Source organism: Malus sylvestris, chromosome 14 (genome assembly GCF_916048215.2).
Source record: "Malus sylvestris chromosome 14, drMalSylv7.2, whole genome shotgun sequence".
Taxonomy (NCBI): Eukaryota; Viridiplantae; Streptophyta; class Magnoliopsida; order Rosales; family Rosaceae; genus Malus; species Malus sylvestris.
In genome coordinates, this window is record NC_062273.1 from 16,887,422 (window position 1) to 16,908,488 (window position 21,067).

The window sequence follows — 21,067 nt, forward strand, 5'->3', positions numbered from 1 at the left end:
GAATCATGTTTTCATATCTTCTAATAAGAATGGTCAAGCTTAGTAAAGTCAACGGACTTTGCCTACCTTTCCGGAGCACAGTAAGATGTGGTGGCATCGTGGTCTGCTTAAGCAACTCACATCGATCAGAGTTGTTGAGTCAGTGACCAAACTTCTGAGGTAACGATCCTCCTTACTCCGACCCTGGAAAATCATGGTCCCACACTCGGCCTTAAAAAGTTTTAAAAATCCTTCATCAATACTTATGCTTTCACTAAAGTAGTGATTCATATAACTATCTGATTAAGTTAAAGTGATATGATCATGATTAATTGTAAATGGAGAGACTAAGAGCATCTCTAATGCCTATCCTCAAAGCTATCATCACTACCTTACATAGTTTATAAATGAGGAATAAGGCCCTCCAATGCACCTGAAATTAAGCTCTTAAAGTATAAGGACTCATCGGATACAAAAGGCAAGTCCTTACATATAGGGACAACATCTAGACGGATTTGGTGGAGCTCAATGGGCATTTTGAGCAAAAAACTCGGCCCACCTATGTGCTTGCTGCTTTGCAATTGTTACATTACTCCATCCACACGTAGAATGCTGCATTACTGGCCAGACAAATGTTGACGTAACTGCAGTCATGGGTCTCACAGCACATGCTACTTTATTATATATTTATGCTGATGTGCTTCATTCAACGATATAGATGTACTATGGTGTTTTTTTCACATTTTTATTATTGAAGATCAACTATTTAAATTAAACTTTGAAAGTTACCATTAGAATTCAATGGTGGAGCTTCATCCCACCAACTTTAGTAAGGAAAAATTTTTGGTGTCGAAAATTGAATTATTTTTTGGAAACCTTCATGAAAAGGTCTTGGGCTAAGTTTATTTTAACCAAAAATCATACTATAACTTTATTTAATGAAAAACAATTAAAATTAATGAAAAACCCTTAAATTTTAATTAAAAAAAGACAAAAGAACTTAAATTTTAATGAAAATGACACAATTTTAATATAAAAACAAAATTTTAAAAAAATACCTAACGCGCAGGACCCTGTGCATCCATCACATTCACTGTTTATGAAACTGAACACTATTTATGAAACTGAACACTATTTTGAAACACTGAACACTATTTATGAAACTAAACACTATTTATGAAAATGACAATATACTATTTATTGGTCCAGTTTCATAAATAGTGCCTAGTTCTTGGTCCACTTTCTTAAAAAATGCCTAATTCTTGGTCATATTTCATAAATTGTGCCTAGTTATTGCTTCTAGTTTCATAAATAGTGTATGGTAATGGTACATTTTCATAAACAGTGTCAATTTCTTGGTCTGGTTTCATAAATAGTGTCTAGTTATTGGTCTACTTTCATAAATAGTGGCTAGTTCTTGATCATGTTTCATAAATAATGTCTAGTTCTTGGTCCAGTTTCATAAATAGTTTATTGTCCAGTTTCATAAATAGTTCCCACCTATTGGTTTAGTTTTAGAAATAGTGCCTAATTATTGGTTTTGTTTCATAAATAGTGTCTACTTATTGGTCTAGTTTCATAAATAGTATCCATTTATTGTTCCAGTTTTATAAAGAGTGTCTACTTATTGGTCAAATTTTATAAATAGTGTCTAATTCTTGATTCAGTTTCATAATGTTTGAAACTTAGACCCTGTTTGGTCCTATAAAAGCACCCATTGCGCCAAAAACGATCAACCTAGAAGTGATCCTTTAAATCAAAACCTTGAGAAGATTATGCTCTCAGTAATTATATTTAAAAATCTATTTTCAATTACCAAATTAAAATACTGGATGCTATTTAAGTGGTGGGAAAATTTTCCTTATGCTCGTAACATAAGCGGTACACCACGTATCATTATGTAAGTGGTGGGAAATTTTATTTTTTATGTTTTTAATTTTTTAACACAAAAATCTCACCACTTCTATAGAGACACATGATGTACCACCCCGTGTTTGGGGCACAATGAAAAATCTTTCATCTTCCTTGACTACTATTAGGAAACAACACCACAAAAATAAAAGGGAATTGTTATTAGCACTTCAAAAATCTCATTCTACACTCCTCACAAGTGTATTTTTCTTTCTAATTATAGAAAGTTTGGAGTGCCACTCTTAAAATCTGTAGAACTTCAGGTGTCACTCTTAATGTTTTCGAATTGAGCTCAACATCACGAGCACGTAGGCGAAGGCCGTTCGTAAATCGAGATGAGGAATGAGAAATTATGGATGTTAGAAGTTTCTTAAATAAAATAGGAATTTAATATTTTAAGGGTTCCTATTACTTTGGGAAAGGGACCAATTAGAAAAGAAGAAAATGAGAGAAGAAAGAAATAAATAAATAAATAAAGTAAAATAAAAAAAAAACACTCTAGAAGCTGCCAGATGGTAGCAAAGGAAGGGGAGGAAAGGCGAGTGCAGGAGAGAAAATGAAGGGGAGAGAGCCAATCAGAAAAAGGGGAGAAAAGAGAGAAATGAGGGAGGAGACGGGTCGTTTTCGACCCGTGAACCATCAATTTTGACTCAGCTTTATCTTCCCCATCTAACCTTCATTGTGGGTGATCTTAGTGTCCATGGAAAGATTTCGACAAGCCTAACTTCTCTGTGGTGTTGTATTTCTAAATTTCTGACCTATTTTGAAATTTGAAGCCACAAAGTTCCAGTTTGTCAAGCCTGTTTCACCATTTTTCGGTGATTCTGACAACGATTACCATCGATCCCCACCACCAATAAACTTCCCTCAACCCTAGGAGCAAGGCCCAAGCATTGGTTGGGGCGTCAGAGTTGTTTGGGAGTCGAATTAAGAACACCCAAAATTAAAGGTTTATGGCGGTTCGTGGGCAATTTGAGGTGTTTTCTAGCCGAATTGGACTTCGGCCCAGGTATAAAAGTTGTTCCCCTTGACTTTCTCTGCATTTTTGTAAATTTTGAGAATTTTTAGAAATAGTGAAATTTTCCAGCGAGTCTGGGCGGTTGACCGCCACCCACGGTGACGCGTGGCCAATGGGCCGATGCCGTCTTTTTAAGCTAATTTCGATATTCTGAAACCATATTTGATATGCATTTGGTGTGGCTCCCTTTTTTGAACCTAGTTAGTGATTGTTAGTCACTTGAATGTTTTTCGGAAATGAGTTAGGAAGTGAATGGTGAACTACGAAGGGCTTGATCCTGCTCAAGGGTACGTAGGTTGTCTATTAGAGGTTAGGTGCAGCCCTAAATAATTGAGAATTAATCTTTTGTTGAGAAGTTGTTTTAATAGAAGAAATTTGGGGATTTAATTGATAATTTAATCGTATATTTTGATAATTTAAAATAGGGATATAGTTTTGTGAGGAATTAAGGAATTGAATTAAAGAATAATCACTAATGGTAGTAAACTAGATAAGAGTTTAAATTGGGCCTATCATTGGAATTATTTCTCGAAAATAAGTATTTTGGGGGTGGGGTGTTACAAATGGTATCAGAGCAAATAATCCTATTTTACAGTGTGAGATATTATTATTGAGTTTGTGGATGTAAATTATGAATTTCATCGATATTGCATTATTTTATAAATTTTATGAATGTGAAGGAATATGTGAAATGCCTATAGTGTGAATCATTATGAAGTGAATTGAATTGAGTAGGAGTAGAAAATTTTAAAATGTCATATTTTTTGTATAGCTTAGAATATGAGCATTTGATTTAAGTTTCAGATTAATCTTGAATTAGATTGATATTATGTTATGCGTTATGAATTTTTTAAAATAAGATGATTGTGGAATGATGACAAGTAGATGAAAAAATCGTATTATACCTATGTCATTGAGGAATGTTTGGTTGGGCAGAAAAAAAGGCCCGTGGATATTGATTTTGGCAAAAAAAGCCCGTGGATGTTGATTTGGGCATGATATCTCGTGGAATGGGAGGAATGTTTGATTGGGCAAAAAGGGCCCATGGATGTTGATTTGGACGAAAAGGCCCGAGGATGTGTGATTGGGAAAAGTGGCCCGTGAACGATGAATTGGGCGAAATGACCCGTGAAATGTGAAGGAGTGGTTGAATGGGCACAAAGACCCATTGTTTCCGGTGAAAAGCTCCATGTGTGGGTTGTGATAATGAATTTTTGAAGTGATAAAAAAGTGTGATGTGTATTGGCTAGGTATATTACAGTCTTTTCCCGTCTACTAGTCAATGATTGGGATAAAAAGAAAAAGTGATGAAATCATTGTTTTCTCAATGATAATTATTGCTAGAAATTTTAAAATATTGTGACCAATGATAATTATGGATGAAAATTTTAATATTTATGAAAGTTATGATGATTTATTGAATGAGAATGAAATCATAAACTGAGGTTGTGATTTGTCCATTATAATTAGAATGGTGGAAAGACCATGAAGATTTTTTTTCATTTATTATTGGTGGACATGAATAAAATTATGGAATGAAATTTTGAGTTTGTTTAATATAAACGATTTCCCAATTGTGTTTTATTTTTATGTTTGATGAAAATAATTGATGGAGAAAACTTATAATTACAAATTTGATTGGTTTGGTTGCCATATTCATGAGTTGTCATTGTTGGATTTGATATTGCGAACAGAACTGATGAAGCGCACATATTCTCATGGCTATGTGATTAATAAGGTTTAATTGCGTTGACCGTTATAGTCGTGATATATAAATTTCTCTCATTTGGTTGATGGAATGTGAATACTACTCTGTAAGTGTGAGTCACTAATTATTCAATCTGTGGCTAAACTTTGAAGCAATTTAAAAGAGAAACAATTGAAAGAAAGATCTAAAAGGCTTTTAAATATATTGTGGGTAATTTAGTTTAATAGTGGATATGAATGAAATCATAGAAAGAGATTTTGATTTCGTTCAATGTTAACGGTATTGCGGATTTGGTTTTAAACTTCTTTCCATTACCCAATGAGTGTGATTGGAAATTCCAATGATTTTGGTTGGAATTTTTTATATTTGATTTGCCAATTATAAAGGTTTGGCTTGAAATTTTGATATTACTTAGCCACTAATGATTATGGCTTTAAATTCTAATATCTATTTGGCCGAAGATAGTTATGGTTGAAATTTATGATATTTGTTTTGCCAATATTGAGTATGGCAAAAATTTTCTGATGTTGGTATTGTCCGCGTGTGTGGTTAGAAATTGGAGGAAGAACCATTGTAACGACGGCGTATAACCAGTGATGGTATATGGTTTGCCAATGATTGTGCTTATCATGCTAGTATTTATCTAGTCAGGGGTAGATGGGATTTAAAATTTGGTATTATTTAGCCAATGGTAAATGTGGCTTGATGTTTGACATTATTTTGCCAATATGCATAGCTAGAACTTCTGATATCTATTCTACCAATGATGGTGGTAGGAAATCTGAGTATAGTTGATTGCTTCGTGGAATTATTTATTTTTCGGAGCTTGGATTAAATCATAGATTGAGACGATGTTTTTATTCACTATAAAAGGAATGGTGAGAATAGGTCTAATTTCTTTTCGTAATTCAATGGTTGAAATCTTGGGGATGAGATTTATTTTAACCGGGGGGGGGGGGGGGGTGAATGTAATACCCTGAAAATTTAAATATATGAATATGTGGAGAAAATCGAAAATAATCAATTTATGGTTATGAAAAAAATAATTGAATTGAGAAATTTAAAATCTTTGTTTTGAGAATTTATATTAATTTTTTGAAATTAGATTTTAATTAAACTAGTTACGAAGTTTGAAGTTTGGAAATTAATTATTTAAAATCCGTAGACCTTCGGGTGTCACTCTTAATGTTTTCGAATCAAGCTCGACACCACGAGCTCGTAGGTGAAGGCCGTTCGTGAATCGAGACGAGGAAGGAGAAGTGATGGACGTTAGAAGTTTCTTAAATAATATAAGAATTTAATACTTAGGGGTTCCCATTACTTTGGGAAAGGGACCAATTAGAAAAGAAGAAAATGAGAGAAGAAAAAAAATAGTAAAAAAAAAAAAACACTCTAGAAACTGCCAGATAGCAGCAAGGGAGAGGGAGGAAAGGAGAGTGTGGAAGAGAAAAGGAGGGGGAGAGAGCCAATCAGATAAAGGGGAGAAAGGAGGGAAAAGAGGGAGGAGAAGGGTCGTTTTCGACCCGTGAACCATCAATTTTGACCCAGCTGTATCTCCCTCATCTGACCTCCGTTTTAGGTGATCTTGGTGTCCATGGAAAGATCTTGACAAGCCCAACGTCCCTGTGGTGTTATATTTCTAAATTTCTAGCCTAATTTTAAAATTCCAAGGAACAATGTTTCGGTTTATTTTGCGGGTTTCACCATTTTTTTGGTGATTCCGACAACGATTACTGTTGTTCCCCACCACCAATAGACTTCCCTCAACCCCAGGAGCATGGCCCAAGCATTGATTGGGGCATCGAATTAAAAATACCCAAAATTAAGGGTTTACAGTTCGTGGGCAATTTGAGATGTTTTCCGACCAAATTGGATTTTGGCCCAAGTATAAAAGTTGTTCCCTTTTACTTTCTCTACATTTTTGTAAATTTTGAGAATTTTTAGAAATAGTGAAATTTTTCAACAAGTTTGGGCGATCGACCGCCACCCACGGCGACGCGTGGCCAGTGAGCCGATGCTGTCTTTTTAAGCTAATTTCGATATTCTAAATTCATATTTGATATGCATTTGGTGTGACTCCCTTGTTTGAACCTAGTTAGTGATTGTTAGTCACTTGAATGTTTTTCGGAAATGAGTTAGGAAGTGAATGGTGAACTACGAAGGGTTTGATCCTGCTCAAGGGTACGTAGGTTATTAGAGGTTAGGTGCAGCCCTAAATAATCGAGAATTAATCTTTTGTTGAGAAGTTGTTTTAATAGAAGAAATTTGGGGATTTAATTGATAATTTAATTGTATGTTTTGATAATTTAAAATAGGGATATAGTTTTGTGAGGAATTAAGGAATTGCAGTAAAGAATAATGATTAATGGTAGTAAATTAGACAAGAGTTTAAATTGGGCTTATCATCGGAATTATTTCCCAAAAATAAGTATTTCGGGGGTGAGGTGTTACATCTGAGTTTCTACTGACAGCAAGCAAAACATGAAGGATCTGTTGTATCAGTTTATATAGGGGACACGCCCAGTGCAAGTTAGGTTCTTTATGTTTTTTCTTTTTTTTTTGTTTTCACTCTTTTGTCCTTATCATTAAATAAAGTTAGTGGATGGTTTTTTTTTTAATATAAAAATTTAAAACCCTTTTTCATTAGTTTTTCTTAATTTTTTTTGTAGAAATGTTTACAAAAATAATTACAATAACATGAAGTTAAATTGACTTAAAAAGTTAAAAAAAAAAAAAAAACCTTCTATGAAATTATCACATAAAATTATATAAATCCTGAATTTAAAGTTTATACTATAAGCCTCTCTAAGGCCATCTCCAACCGATCTGACCAGAGGGTCATATGACAGAAAATAGCCTAAAATGACACGAAAACCGTCTCAAACCGAGAGTTAGGCCAAATGGCTCGTGGGCCCCACCGGGCCAAAAAAGGGAAAACAGGCCAACCGGCTAGCCCAAAGGAGCAAGCTAGCTAGCCTCAGGCTAGCCCAAGCATTTAAATCCAACAGCTACCTGATGTCAGCATGACGCCAGCTAGCCATGAATGTTAGATTTGATTTTGTTTTTTCTTGACAAATTTAAATATTTTTTTTTAAATTCCCATTTTTTTCCTATAAATATATAAGCCATTCCTACATCATTTCTCATATAATTTTCACCATCCATACTATCTTCATTCTATTTCAATTATTCACATTCTATTCTCTTAGCTCTTCCAATAATCTTTCCTTCAGTTTTTTCAATAGTTTTCAAATGGCCACATCTGCAATGAAAGGTAGGGCTTGGACTTTAAAAGAAAATGAAGCTCTTTGCATGACTTATAGATGGGTCTCGGAAGATAGTGTGAGGGGGAGTTCTCGAACAAGTGAAGGTGTTTGGACTTGTACGTACAAAAAATACTATGAGTTCTACGAAGACACCACTCCACCGAATACCCAAAACCACAAGAGTTGTTCTTCAAGATGGAAGAAACGTCTTCATTCAAGTTTGAATAAATGACACCAAGCACTGTTACAAGCCATAAGCAGATATGAAAGCGACGCCAATTACTAAGACAACGTAAGTGTTTTCACAATTTATTTTAAATATTTAATTATATTACATTTAATTTCATAAATGAATTTCCTTTAGTTTTTGTAATTATATTTTCTAGGTATGCCAAGCGAAGGAATTGTATATGGAAGACAACTGGAAACCCTTTAATTATCACGGTTGTTGGGAAATTTGTAAAGGGTAGGTGTTATTTGAAGATCCACCTGAACAAAGAGTTGGTCCTACACCATCCTTAACTGCAGATGGCGATGAAGATGGATCTCCTACCATTCAATAAACAAGGGTAGAAAATCTGTCTCTGGGTGAAGGTTCCATATCTAGGGTTATGAACAAGGCCCGAAAATTGAAGGAAAAGGGCAAGGCAAAGGATAATTACGCATTTCAACATGAAATGACAGCCTCTTTGCGATTAATGGTGGAGCAAAATATCATTGTTGGAGAAGAAAGGAATTGTAGGCACGAAGAACGGGCCAAACAAATACAATAAGAGATGGATGATAGGAATATGCAAAGGAACACGTCGGATTACACTCCAATGAGTAAGACCTATTTTGATAGGAAAAAGCGGGATATTATGGCCTGACGGGAGTTGTTTACCTCTGACTATAATCCTACAATGGCTGATGATGATGATGATGATTATAGACTTTAAATTTAAGTTATTGTAGTTTTTAAATTTAAGTTGTAGTTTTTAAATTAAAATAATAAATAATGTTGGGCCTATGACCCTTTGGCCCCCTCAGTTAGATATGGTTTTTTTTTTTATCATAGGGCTATATTTGGCCTATGGCCCTCTGACCCCTCAATTGGAGATTGTAAGAAATATGGTTTGGCACTGTTCATTAAAATATTAATTTCTTGGAAGGCTATAGGGCTAAAAGGAGCTTTCTGATCCTCATTTGGTTAGAGATGACCTAAATGAGTCCTCAAATTTCGTAATTGTGGGAATTCCTCTAATTTAAGGTTTACACTATAAGGACTATGAAAAGTTACTTTTGATGTGCGTCGTTATTAATGATGCTCTAATTTAGGGTTTATACGGTAAGGATCATGAGAGGTTCCCCTTGTTGTTTGTAGTTAGCAAGCAGCACAAATGCAATTCAACTCAACAAGTGGACCCTACAATCCGTACTATACAGTCTCCAAATTAACTTTGCGTTGAGTCTATAAAGGCTGCTGCTTCATATAATATATATATGTGTGCGCGCGCGCGCGTGTGGTTGATAGGCGCAACCCCCCGTTTTTTGTCCAACATGACAGCCTGCGTTGGTGAGTCAGTCGCCTTTGTTTATAAAAGAAGATTATGTATCTTGTAATTAGGCACGCCACTCGTTAAAGTCGTTAACTGTATTACTCTGAAGGTGTCTTTCTCTTCCAGAAGATAAGAATGGGTAGTATCTAATATTCTTATCTTTACGTGAGAAATGTCCCCACTTGACAAATATTAAACTCCATTATTTTTAAATCCACGACTAGTCACTCTCTCAAAGATTCGAAACTTAGGGCCAGAAGGGCACATAAGTCTATCTTCAACTGATCTGATAAAAAAATTAAAGGCTTAAAAATAGCTTAAAATGATTTCATGTTGTTAATTATTGATTGGATAATGTTAAAGATACTAGATTTGTAAACAAAATTTTGAAAACTAAGTTGATGATTAGTTTATTACTTAAAAGTTAATAAACGTTCTCGTTCCTATTGGTAACATATCATTTAGTTTGCAATTTTTTCCCCCTAACATCACCCTTATCAATTTACTTTATAAGACTAAAGTTATGTTGCTAATTATGAATTCACTCAACACAACTAAATTAAATATTTTATTTTGAAGGAGATAAGAGAAATCTGAAATTTACTATTCTTTTTGGCCGGAAGAAATTTACTAATAATTGGCCCATTTTAACGTACAATATGCAACCCTATAAATCGAGAAATTACCTTTCATTGAAAGGATAAATAGTTAAAACTAAAGGGATAGTAAGGCAATGTTTGATACCACAAAATGCTTGGATTCTCACGACCCTAATCTCTTGATAAGAACAGGATAGTCCTAGTTTGTTGAGAATGAATTTCATATTGATGGGAGAAAGGGTTTTATATGTGCTTATATATAATTCAGATACTTTACATGTTGTCAATTAGTTTTATGACGAAACCTTAACTTTCTTGATTCTATCACATTAGGTTGTCCCACATGTGAAATCCAATGGCCACATGCGCGCCACGTTACCCTATTTATGTTGTCCACATGTTTGCTTTAGAAATTCGCTGCAAACGAGGAAACGTCTTGAGAATGAATTCCACATTTATAGGAAAATGGACCGTACATATCCTCAAATTCTTTCATCTAGAAGAACAAGAAAAAGAAAAATTGATAGGTTTAATGGTTGAGATATTTCACAGAAGCTTCAGTCCTTGTAGGCTTGTACAATGTTGGTCAAATACTCAAAAGTCTTCCAAACACGTTTTGAAATATCAACAAAGAAAAAAATCAAAGATAGTAAGAAATTAATACAATAAAAATCCTATGTCTCCACTTGAATTTCTTAAACATTTTATCGTATCTGACATCACAAGAATTTATAAATACTGCAGCTCTGTGGTTCATTCAACTCATCCAACTCATCCAACTCCTCCAACTCCTCAGAGCCTTTTGCAATTCTTTGATACGTGCCAAACCAAGAGCAAAGAAAAACAAGGGTTTCCTTTATTACAAACACAAAAAACAATCATCATCCATTTTTTTCATACACAATGAAAGGAGACGGGAAGAACAAGAAGTGCCTAGCATATGTTGCTATTTTCATTGTGTTTCAGATCATAGTTATTACAGCCTTTGCACTTACCGTGATGAAAGTCAAGGGTCCAAAAGTCAGATTTAGCACAATTGTTACAGAAAATTTCAGCTCTCCAGCCGCCAACTCTCCATCTTTGAGTTTGAATTTGGTAACCAAATTTGCAGTGAAGAACACAAACTTTGGTCATTTCAAATATCAAAACAGCACTGTCACAATCTACTACGGTGGACAGGCAATTGGTACTGCTGATATTCCTCAGGGAAAAGCCAAAGCTCGATCGACTCGGAGAACCGATGTTATCATTAGCATTAACACCGACAAGCTTTCAGGATCCACAAACCTTGGCAATGACATCAACTCAGGTGTTGTGCCTCTGACTAGTGAGGCTACCTTGAAGGGAAAGGTTGAATTGATGAAGATTATCAAGAAGAACAAGTCTGGCAAAATGAGCTGCAGCATGTCAGTTAATTTGAAAAACCGTGATATCCAGGATTTGAAGTGCAAATGAACAAAATTTTATGTGGTTTTGGTTATTTTCGTTCATTGTGATATATTTATTTTTCCTGGGAGGACTTCATTAAGTCTCTCTCTTTGTTTTTGTGTTTTTTTTTCAGCTTTTGGGTGTTACACCTGTTTTTTGTAATGCCTTTCGGATTGTTGAGTTATGTCGATTATATATACATTCTTTTATATTCGTATTCATTTGGTGTTGAGATTAATTTGGGATTTTTTTTTTTGTGGGCAATGGAAGACAACAATAGCAAGCACAATAATCAAGTACTTTATTTTAAAAATAGAAAAATAGTACTTTTTTAAAAATTAATTAAAGTCTTTTTGTAGAAAAATGAATTCTAGCATGCTTAAGTGAGTAAATGAAAGCCCTTCTGCTTCTGTGGTAAGCCAAAGGGAAATTGGTGTGAAAAAAGGTAAAGATTATGAATCGTTAAGGGTTAGTTGATGTAATGTTGGTCTATTTCTTTGAACCCCGGTTGAAAGTCCCATCATGATATTTTTTTCAATTAATCGCATTCTTTATGTAGTATCTATTTTGTACGCGTTCTTGTTATCTTAATGAATATCATACATATTCCTAAGAAAAATGTAACAAAAATATAACCCAAATGTAACTAGATGTTGAATTGGAAATAAACATCTATTGTAATTAATGTCGAGAAATATATGTAACTTTGCTTCCTAAGATAATTTAATTAAGGTAGGACCTTATTTGTCGCATTAGAAAAAACAAGGATGTATCATATCGGTCTTCTTTTAAAATGTGCATATTAAGGGTTTCTTTGTACCGATTTTAATCTCCCTAAGATATTGAGGCCGCCAAATACGAAACTGGCAATTGGCAATTTGGCAATTTGGCACTGCTGGCTGCTGCCAAGGATAATTTAATTGGAAGGCCACCTTAGCAGGTAACATTTTATAAAGAAATTAAAAAAAAAGTAGAGGACTTTTTTTTATAGTAGTAAGAATTTATTAAGATTCCAATAAGAACTTACATAGAACAGGCGGGAGTGGGGTGCCTATGATGCTCATTTGGGCAATTGGGAAGGAGTGGTTTGATTGGCATATGAGTGGTGGTTGTTGAGTATGACGTGGGTGCCTACGATGCCCATTCCAGCCGGAGTGCTTAAGTGTAGATGGATTGTAAAATCTTGTTAGGACTCCGATGGTGGAATAATTCTAGGGTATTTGTTGAGAACCATCAAGTTATGATATCTTACGATAAAGATGTGAATGTGCCTTACACACTCCGAGTTGGACCAACTGAATGGGTTCATATATTCACTATTCTGAAGATGTGGAAAACATGATCTCGCAATTGCCCCTAATTATGTATTCGGAGGGCCTTGGAGAACAAGACCATCACCTCGCCCAAAGTGAGATTCAAGTCATAATGCATGATTGAGTCATCTTTGTAGAATTTTTATTCTGACACCAAGTACTTAGCGGAATGTGGAAGTCGTCACTCTGAGTGGGTGCTTAGGTGCTGGGCCGAATTGGTAAACACTTGGCACTTCCAGACGAGAGACTGAGGATGCTGTTGAGTGACTCAGACAAGAGGAATCATAAATTAATGTCTGATCTTAGTTAGGTGCGTAGACGCAGAGGTTGAGCCTGGGGTGAACACTCGGGTTAGTTTGTCATGTCTGGCTTGTGTCAGTGGGCGCTAGGCTCGCGCATAGTGGGCCTGGGCTCCTCATGTTGGCTTGACCTATTCTGCTCTGTACGCGGGCATGGGCGGCAAGGTTTGTTGTAGTTGCTGTGCCCGGAAGGTTTGGGCTTTTGCTATCAAGGTTCTAAAAAATACTAAGCGCTAGTCGGGCGACGAGTAGAGGCATAATATTCAATAAGTATTTTACAATTTATTGAAAAATAAAATACAAAACGAAAGTTATTTATTTTATGTCTAAGTGATAGTTGTGACCTAAGGGAGTGCCAAGGAAGGTCGAGGCGCCCTTTTTTAATTTTAAATGCATAGGGATTAATCAGGCTGGTGACCAGCCGCCTAGTACCTGGGCGGGGCCTAGGCTGGGCTTGGCTGGAATTTTCATAACAATGGCTCTTGCAGCGTTTATTGCCATCTATTGGGTTGTCATGGCAACATGTAGTGGTGGCAAAGGGTGTCCAACCACCGTGTTCGCGAGGAGCGGCGGAGCTGGGCCACGTCATGGCCTCCATTCTCTGGTCTACATCTAGGTACGTAGGGTGTACTATTTGTTATTTGTTATGGTTTTAGAACTTTCAACCATGTTCTCTTTTCTTAAATGACTAATCAAAGAACTTTATAAAAAAATTTAGAGACTAGGAGCATGCAAGAAAATCGAGGAGGGGGAAATTCAACAACGGGATTACGAGAGCCTTCTACGAGAATTAAATTAAGCTTTCAATGAAAGCATCAATTTGTGGTAGCAAAAATCCGTTATCTTCTATCTTGATAAAATCATTTGATCAAAGACCAAAGCCACGCGCCCAAGGAGTTGGGGAGGGGGGGGGGAGGGGTGGTTGTAATACCAAAACAACAAATATGATTTTTCATTTTGTGATTTGAGAATGCGTATAGTAGTTTAGTCCATGGTCTAAAATATCGATATTATCGGCGAAATATCGTCGATAATATCGTTTTTTTTAGAGGGCGATATTTTCACACTTATCCACTTAATTATCGTCAACATATCGCGATACTATCGCCGAGGCTCCATCATCGTAACTGCAGTCGAGGCTTCGTCATCGCAGTTGCCAAGATTTGCGCCTCTCTCTGCAATCCATGCTTAGACCCATCAAAATGAGCAATCCCTTTTCTCCGGATCCTAAAACCCGCTTGGGTTTGATGGATCATCCGCCTCGTACGACCTAAACAAGGCCTCCCCTTGCCTGATGGTGCTCGCAGGGAGGTGAGAAAGGGAGGAGGAACGGTCCACAGGTGGTGATGGTGCTCGCCGGAGTGTGCGCCACTGTGGTGGAGGTCACAGTGGGGTGTGGGTGTGGTGTGTCTGTGCTCCAGGAAGGAGAGTTGCAGAGATGGGGGGAGAGGAAACAAGGAGAGGAATGAGGGAGAAGGTTCGAGGGATTAGGGAAGGGGGAAACACGGGGAAGGTGGGATGTGTGTGTGTCTGTCTGCTCTAGGAAGAAGAGTTGCAGCGAAGAGATGGGGGGAGAACCAGAGAAGAAACAAGGAGAGGAATGAGGAAGAAGGATCGAGAGATTAAGGGTCTGTGTGTATGTGTGTGTGTGTTATCCAAGAGGAAAAAAAAACATCCAAATAATTCATATAACATTTATATATATATATATATATAATATAAATAACCCAAACCCTATAAATAAATCTAAACGCTATATATATATATATATATATATATATATATATATATGTATGTATGTATGTATGTATAAATCTCAAACTTTTGACAACTTTTGAAAAGACAAAAAGTAGTGGTGGTTTCATACTCAAAACTGTGTGCCACTTCCAACTCTTTCACATTCCCAAAGGTGGAGTATCAGATCATCACACCTTTTTTTACTCTTCGAAAATTGAAAAACCTCTATTACACCTTTTCGTTTCTTCTTCTTCCCTTAGCCCTTTCAGAGCCTTTCCAGAGCCTGCAGAGGATCGTCGAGGTTTTGTTGCTACGTACGACATCGAAAGTTCCAGATTTGTTACATTTGTGTAATTATTATTTTATTGTTGGTCCACGCAAATTCTATTTGGCCTTTACACAAAGGATTCCATATTTAAGGTAAGTTTACAAACTTATATTTACATTATTGTAATTTATACAACAACAAAAAAATTTGTGTGGACCCGTGCTTGTGATCTAAGAACCAAATAATACTTGCATGTTAATTTTTTGAAGTAATTTAGTAATGTTGTATAATTATTCTCTAGGATAATTTTAATATGTTTAATGTTATTTATTATTTTATTATCAAATTGGATTATTATTCATTAATATTAGGTTTTATTATTCCATATTATTTTTATAATTACTTAAATTCTTACAATCATTTTCTTTACTTCCTAGTTAATTCTTTTGTAGAATAACTTTATTATTTAGGTTCTCTTATATAACTGTCACTACTATATTTTTTGGCCAAAAAATAATTGCCTAATTTCCATGAAAAATAAATATAGGTATGTTTAAGATGTCTAGTGGAGTTACTAAACGTGATCCAGCTTGGGAACATGGAGACCCAATAGACGGAAACAAACATGGCACAATTTGCAAATATTGTGGTCGAGTAAGGAAGAGTGGCAGAGTGACACGACTTAAATACCATCTTAGTGGATTATATCCAGGAAATAATGTCCAACAATATGATAATGTCCCCCCCAGAAGTGAAGGCATTCATCACCACATTATTAAAAAAAATAAAAAACACCAGAAGGAAAAGAAATCACATGGAATGGAAAATATTCGAGCTGGGCTACGAGGAGAAATCATTGGCCAAGCGATTGATAGTGATGGTGATGACGATGAGGACGAATGTGATGATGACATGGTACTTGAAGAACGATGCAATTTCAAACAAGCATTACGTGCCTCCAAACAGTCAGCATGGGAAAGAGAACACCTTCATAAAATTCTTAATAGAGCACAAGGTTTCGGGACAAGTGGTGGTGCACAAATGAGACGGGGAGCAAGTGTTAGAGAATCACAACCAACACCACCAATAGCCCTAAGTTTATATAAGTCATCCAAAGCACGTCAAAAGCGTGATTGGAGTTATTTTACTGGAGGTAATGTGAAGGAGGGAATGGGGCGTCTAATTAGCAAGTTCTTTATCTATGAAAATGTCCCTGCTGAGAAGGCATCATCACATCATTTCAAAAATATGGTATTGAGATGTCAACAGGCTGATGTTGGAGTACAACCTCCCACTCCCTATGAGGTAAGAAACAAATATTTGGAAATGGAGTATAAAGACATTGGCGAGTATGTTAACAAGTTGAGGTCAAAGTAGGAAACTAATGGTTGCACAATTATGTGTGACGGATAGACTGGCTCGACCAGATTGTCTATCATAAACTTCATGGTACACTCCAAGGAAAAGAATTTTTTTTTGAAGTCCGTTGATGCTTCAGACCATATAAAGAACTATAAGTATATTTACAAATTATTGAGGGATGTAATCATGGAGGTGGGAGAGCATAATGTTGTCCAAGTTGTGATCGACAACGGTTCTGCATTTGTCAAAGCTGGAAAAAAGTTAATGAAGCATCATAATGTGTTTTGGACATCATGTGCAGCACATTGTATTGATCTCATATTTGAGGCAATGGGGAAGAGAGAATATTGCTAATGTCGTAAAAAGAGCTATAACGATCACAAATTAGATTTACAATCACGGTTGGTTGTTGGCAAAGATGAGAAATTATTCGTCCAACTACCACTCAATTCGCCACCAACTATATTGCATTAGACAGACTACCTAAGAAGAAAGCAAGGTTGAAGCAATTATTCACTAGTGACGATTGGGCCAACCACAATTTCAGCTGCTCAAATGTAGGTCGTATGGTGGAAAGTATAGTGCTTGATCATGCTTTTTGGACTCAATTAGAACATGTGTGCCAAGTGTTTGAACCTCTTTACAAAGTTTTACGGATCGTTGACACAGAAGTGTATCCTAATATTGGGGCAATATATGAGTTGATGCGTGTAGTGAAGGAGGACTTGGAAAGAAAACATGGTGCAAGGTGGGTCATAAAGATGATTAATGACCGATGGTATCAAACATTATACCACGATTTGCATGCAGCAGGTATAAATTATGTCATAATTTGCAATTCATTTCTTTAGTTGCATAAATATTATTTCTCTTATTAGAGTATGTGTTTCTTTGAATAACATATTATTTGAATCCTCGATACCAATACATACCCGGTGTTCGAGATGATGGTACCCTTATATGTGTTGTACATAATGTATACTCTAAATTAGACCCTGCATCACCAACAGTTGGCCAATTTGGAAATGAGGTACACAATTACTTAAATTATAATAATTGCATTGTTGGATTAAACTAACACGATTTATTGGATTTAGCTAACATGGTTTAAAGATGCAAGAAGAACTTTTGGAGAACTAACATCAGTTGCTACTCGAACAAAAATGTCTTCTAATGAGTGTAAACATATTTCACTATCAGTTTATAATAGAATTTGTTGGAGTTATTAGGCTTATCAACATTTTTTTCATTATAGCTGAATGGTGGATCATGTATGGGACTGATGCACCAACTGTGAGAAAGTTAGCAATCAAAGTATTATCACAAACAGCTTCCTCATCTTCTTGTGAAAGAAATTGGAGTACATTTGCACTCATACACACAAAGCAAAGAAATAGGTTGGCTCATAGTAGGTTGGAAAAATTAATTTATTGCTACTACAACATGAAGCTTCAAATTCGAGATAAGGAAGTAGAACTAGATCATGTCGATTGTGGTGACCCCCTAGATGTGTTTGATATTATTGCTGAAGATGATGATACAGAGGGTAACCAACTTTATCAATAGATTAGACCTCTTCATTTAGATGATAATGAAGGCAACCCAACTCTAAGAGTTGTTGAAGAAGTACGTAATGAAAGGATAAATGTAGAAAGAGTATTAGAGGATGAGGTGGGATCTAGCAGCGCTGACTCTTTGGAAGAACTTTTGCCCCCAAGACCAAGAAACACTGGAATTCCACCTTCTTCCAATCCTACACAACCACAAGATCCTGCTAATACTAATGATAGCTCTAATACAAGATCATGAGACTCACCTACCACCGAATGTGGGAATGATGAAAGATATAGTGGAGATGGAGGTAGTGGTGGATATGGAAACTATATTGGACCACCTCCTGGATTTATGAGCCCCTTCACTGGTGAGGCAAACTTCACGCATGCAACACAGGATGAGGACCATGGCAGTAGGCGGGCAGGACCAGGAATTGGTGCCATAGGGAAGGACTATACTCGTAGAGAAAAAGGCAAAGGGACTTTGTCAAGTCAAGAAGATGACTCGTTATCTATAACTTCGAACTCTGTTGAACTGGGAAATATTAGCTATGGTTATACTCATAACCAACCATTTCCTTACCCTTCATATCCCATTCCTGTTGGGATGGAATCGAGCGACTCATGGAAAGAATTTGAGACTCAATCTTCAAATGATTTTGCTTATGGACAACGTCAACCAATCTCGGATCCATATAGGTGACATGTTAACAATTACATGCAAAACTATTTTGGGGATTTATCATTTGATGACTACTCTTCACAATACACTTACTCTACACATAGAGATGATGAGGATAGTGAGAATTTTGAACCTCATAGGAACTCTATGTGGTACTAAGTCACTCATGTATCTTACCATGCAATGTATAAAGTGTAAAATATTGTACTAATTCATTATATATAAATGATTATGGTGTGTTTAAACTTCTTTCATTAATTACTACATATTTTCTACACTCACAATGTTTGCCAGCTCGCTATATAATCAACTTAAATCAGTTAAATCTATCATGCAATGCATTTCCTTCCAATTTTTTTTGTGATAAACTAATAGATAATTGACTAAATAAACATCCTGCAAAGTTTCAATAAAAATTTCCAAGTTTTTCTTACAATTTTTGTGGTTTTTATTCCATTTTTATCAATATCGATAACATCCCGATATTTCCATCAAAATTTCCGTGTTTTTGGACTACCGATATTTCCGATATTATCGATATTTTAGACCTTGGTTTAGTCTGAGAATCATTTTAGAGAACAAAAACATTAAAAACACGTATGGTACCAAATGTCAAATACATATATATACATACATATATTTATGTGTGTATATAAATTCATATTTTGAAGTAATGTTGGTGGTGGTGATAAGGATGGTGTGATTGAGACGAGAGTGCTGTTAATATAAATGGTGGTTGGAGTAGTGGTAGTAGTGCAGAGAATAAATGTATTAATAGTGGTGTGATATAGGTGGTGGCAATTAGGGGTGGGTTCAAAAAACCGAAAACCGAAAAAATCAAACCGAACCGAATTCTTTTGGTTCGGTTTCGGTTTTAGTGATCTAAAAACCGAACCAAACCGAACCAAACCGAATTAATTAAATTAATTTTGTTATTTAATTAATTTTTTTGGGTATTATTTTCTAAACCCAATTTGTAAGTTAAAATGTGCTAAACCCAATGTGTTGCCAAACTTTAAGCTCAAAATATTTAAAAAAGGCCTATAAAAACTCAAAACCCTAACCTATTATTTCTCCCCCATATACGGTTCCGGAACCAAACCTCCTCCTGAAGTACCTACATCCATCTCCATAACACTGTCTACTTCTACCCCAACTTTCTTTTTCAAATCTACTCTCATATAACATGTAACAGAATCCATAAACATTTATTTCGGGTAGATTACTTGCGTAATTTGTGATGGAAAAAATCCACCCACGCATTACTTTTACTAATCAAGTTGTCAACATGCAGTTACAAGCAAACAACCCTGATCTTTGAACAACATCATACAATTTAACTTTTCTAAGTCATTTGTACGATTTTTGTGTTGTGAGGTTGTTAGTTTAGACTTTGGAAGACTTGATTGATGATTTTAGTTCAACTTTAAATGTTTATTTTCATTGTCTTTGATTCTAGTTAGAATGCTTATGTTATGATTGTGTTGGAGATGTTAAAATTTAAAATTTCAATGTTTTTTACTTTTTGAAAAAAAAAACTGAAACCGAATTGGAAAAAACCGAATTGAAAAAAAACCAAACCGAAAAAAATGAACCGAACCGAATTTTCAGTTTGGTTTCGGTTTTGGCAAAAAACCGAACCGATTTGAACCGAACCCACCCCTAATGGCAATTGGGGGTAGAGAGCAATGGTGCAGGGACTAATGAAGGTGGTGAAGGGGTTGTTGGGATGTTGTTAGAGGATGGTTGTGTTATTAGTGATTATGAGGGTTAATTACACAAACACCTCCTGAGATTTATCAAGGTTTCACAAAACGCCCTCACATTTGAGACATTACAGTAACACCCCCTCACGTTTTTAATTCACTTTCACATAACCTCCTCAATCAAAATTCTGCTAATAAATTGACTAGTTTACTTTTATAACTAATTAATTAAATAATAAGAAATATATTCGAAATGAAAATATTTAAAATAAATAAATTAAACATTAAAAAATAAATTAAAAACTTGAAAGATCGAAATGGAAAAAAGAGAGAAACCCCTAAACCCTCCTAATTTCACGCCTCACTATTCTTCTTCCCTGCCGTCTCACCATCGCCACGTTATGTTGGAACCCAAGGATGAACACTCAAGAAATTTTTTCAATAAATGAATATTTGTGCACTCAATAGCTGGGAGAATATCTATTATTCAATTGTAAGAGCAACAATGGCGTTAAATAGCCTTACAAGAAAACTAAAAGCTAGAAATAAGCAGCCCACGTTTTAACAAACCTAATAACATGGTACACGAATAAAGTCAGAAGCAAATCAACCAACTTGTCCTAAAGAATAGGGATTATTAACAACTACTTAAAACAACCCTACAAACTAGGAAACCTAACCTTAACAACTAGGAAATCCT

General features: G+C 35.6%; 1 protein-coding gene and 1 long non-coding RNA gene across 2 annotated transcripts; both read left to right on the top strand.

The window, feature by feature from the left end:
- Positions 1-2,337: 2,337 nt before the first annotated feature.
- On the top strand, positions 2,338-8,878 carry LOC126600297 (uncharacterized). The gene is made up of 3 exons (XR_007615412.1): positions 2,338-2,899; positions 7,850-8,174; positions 8,269-8,878. It is a non-coding gene; the product is annotated as an uncharacterized LOC126600297 (long non-coding RNA).
- A 1,882-nt stretch (positions 8,879-10,760) lies between these two features.
- LOC126600295 (late embryogenesis abundant protein At1g64065-like) lies at positions 10,761-11,666 on the top strand. The gene has a single exon (XM_050266881.1). It carries the CDS (start codon positions 10,923-10,925, stop codon positions 11,472-11,474), a length of 552 nt encoding a protein of 183 aa, XP_050122838.1. The 5' UTR covers positions 10,761-10,922; the 3' UTR covers positions 11,475-11,666.
- Positions 11,667-21,067: the final 9,401 nt, after the last annotated feature.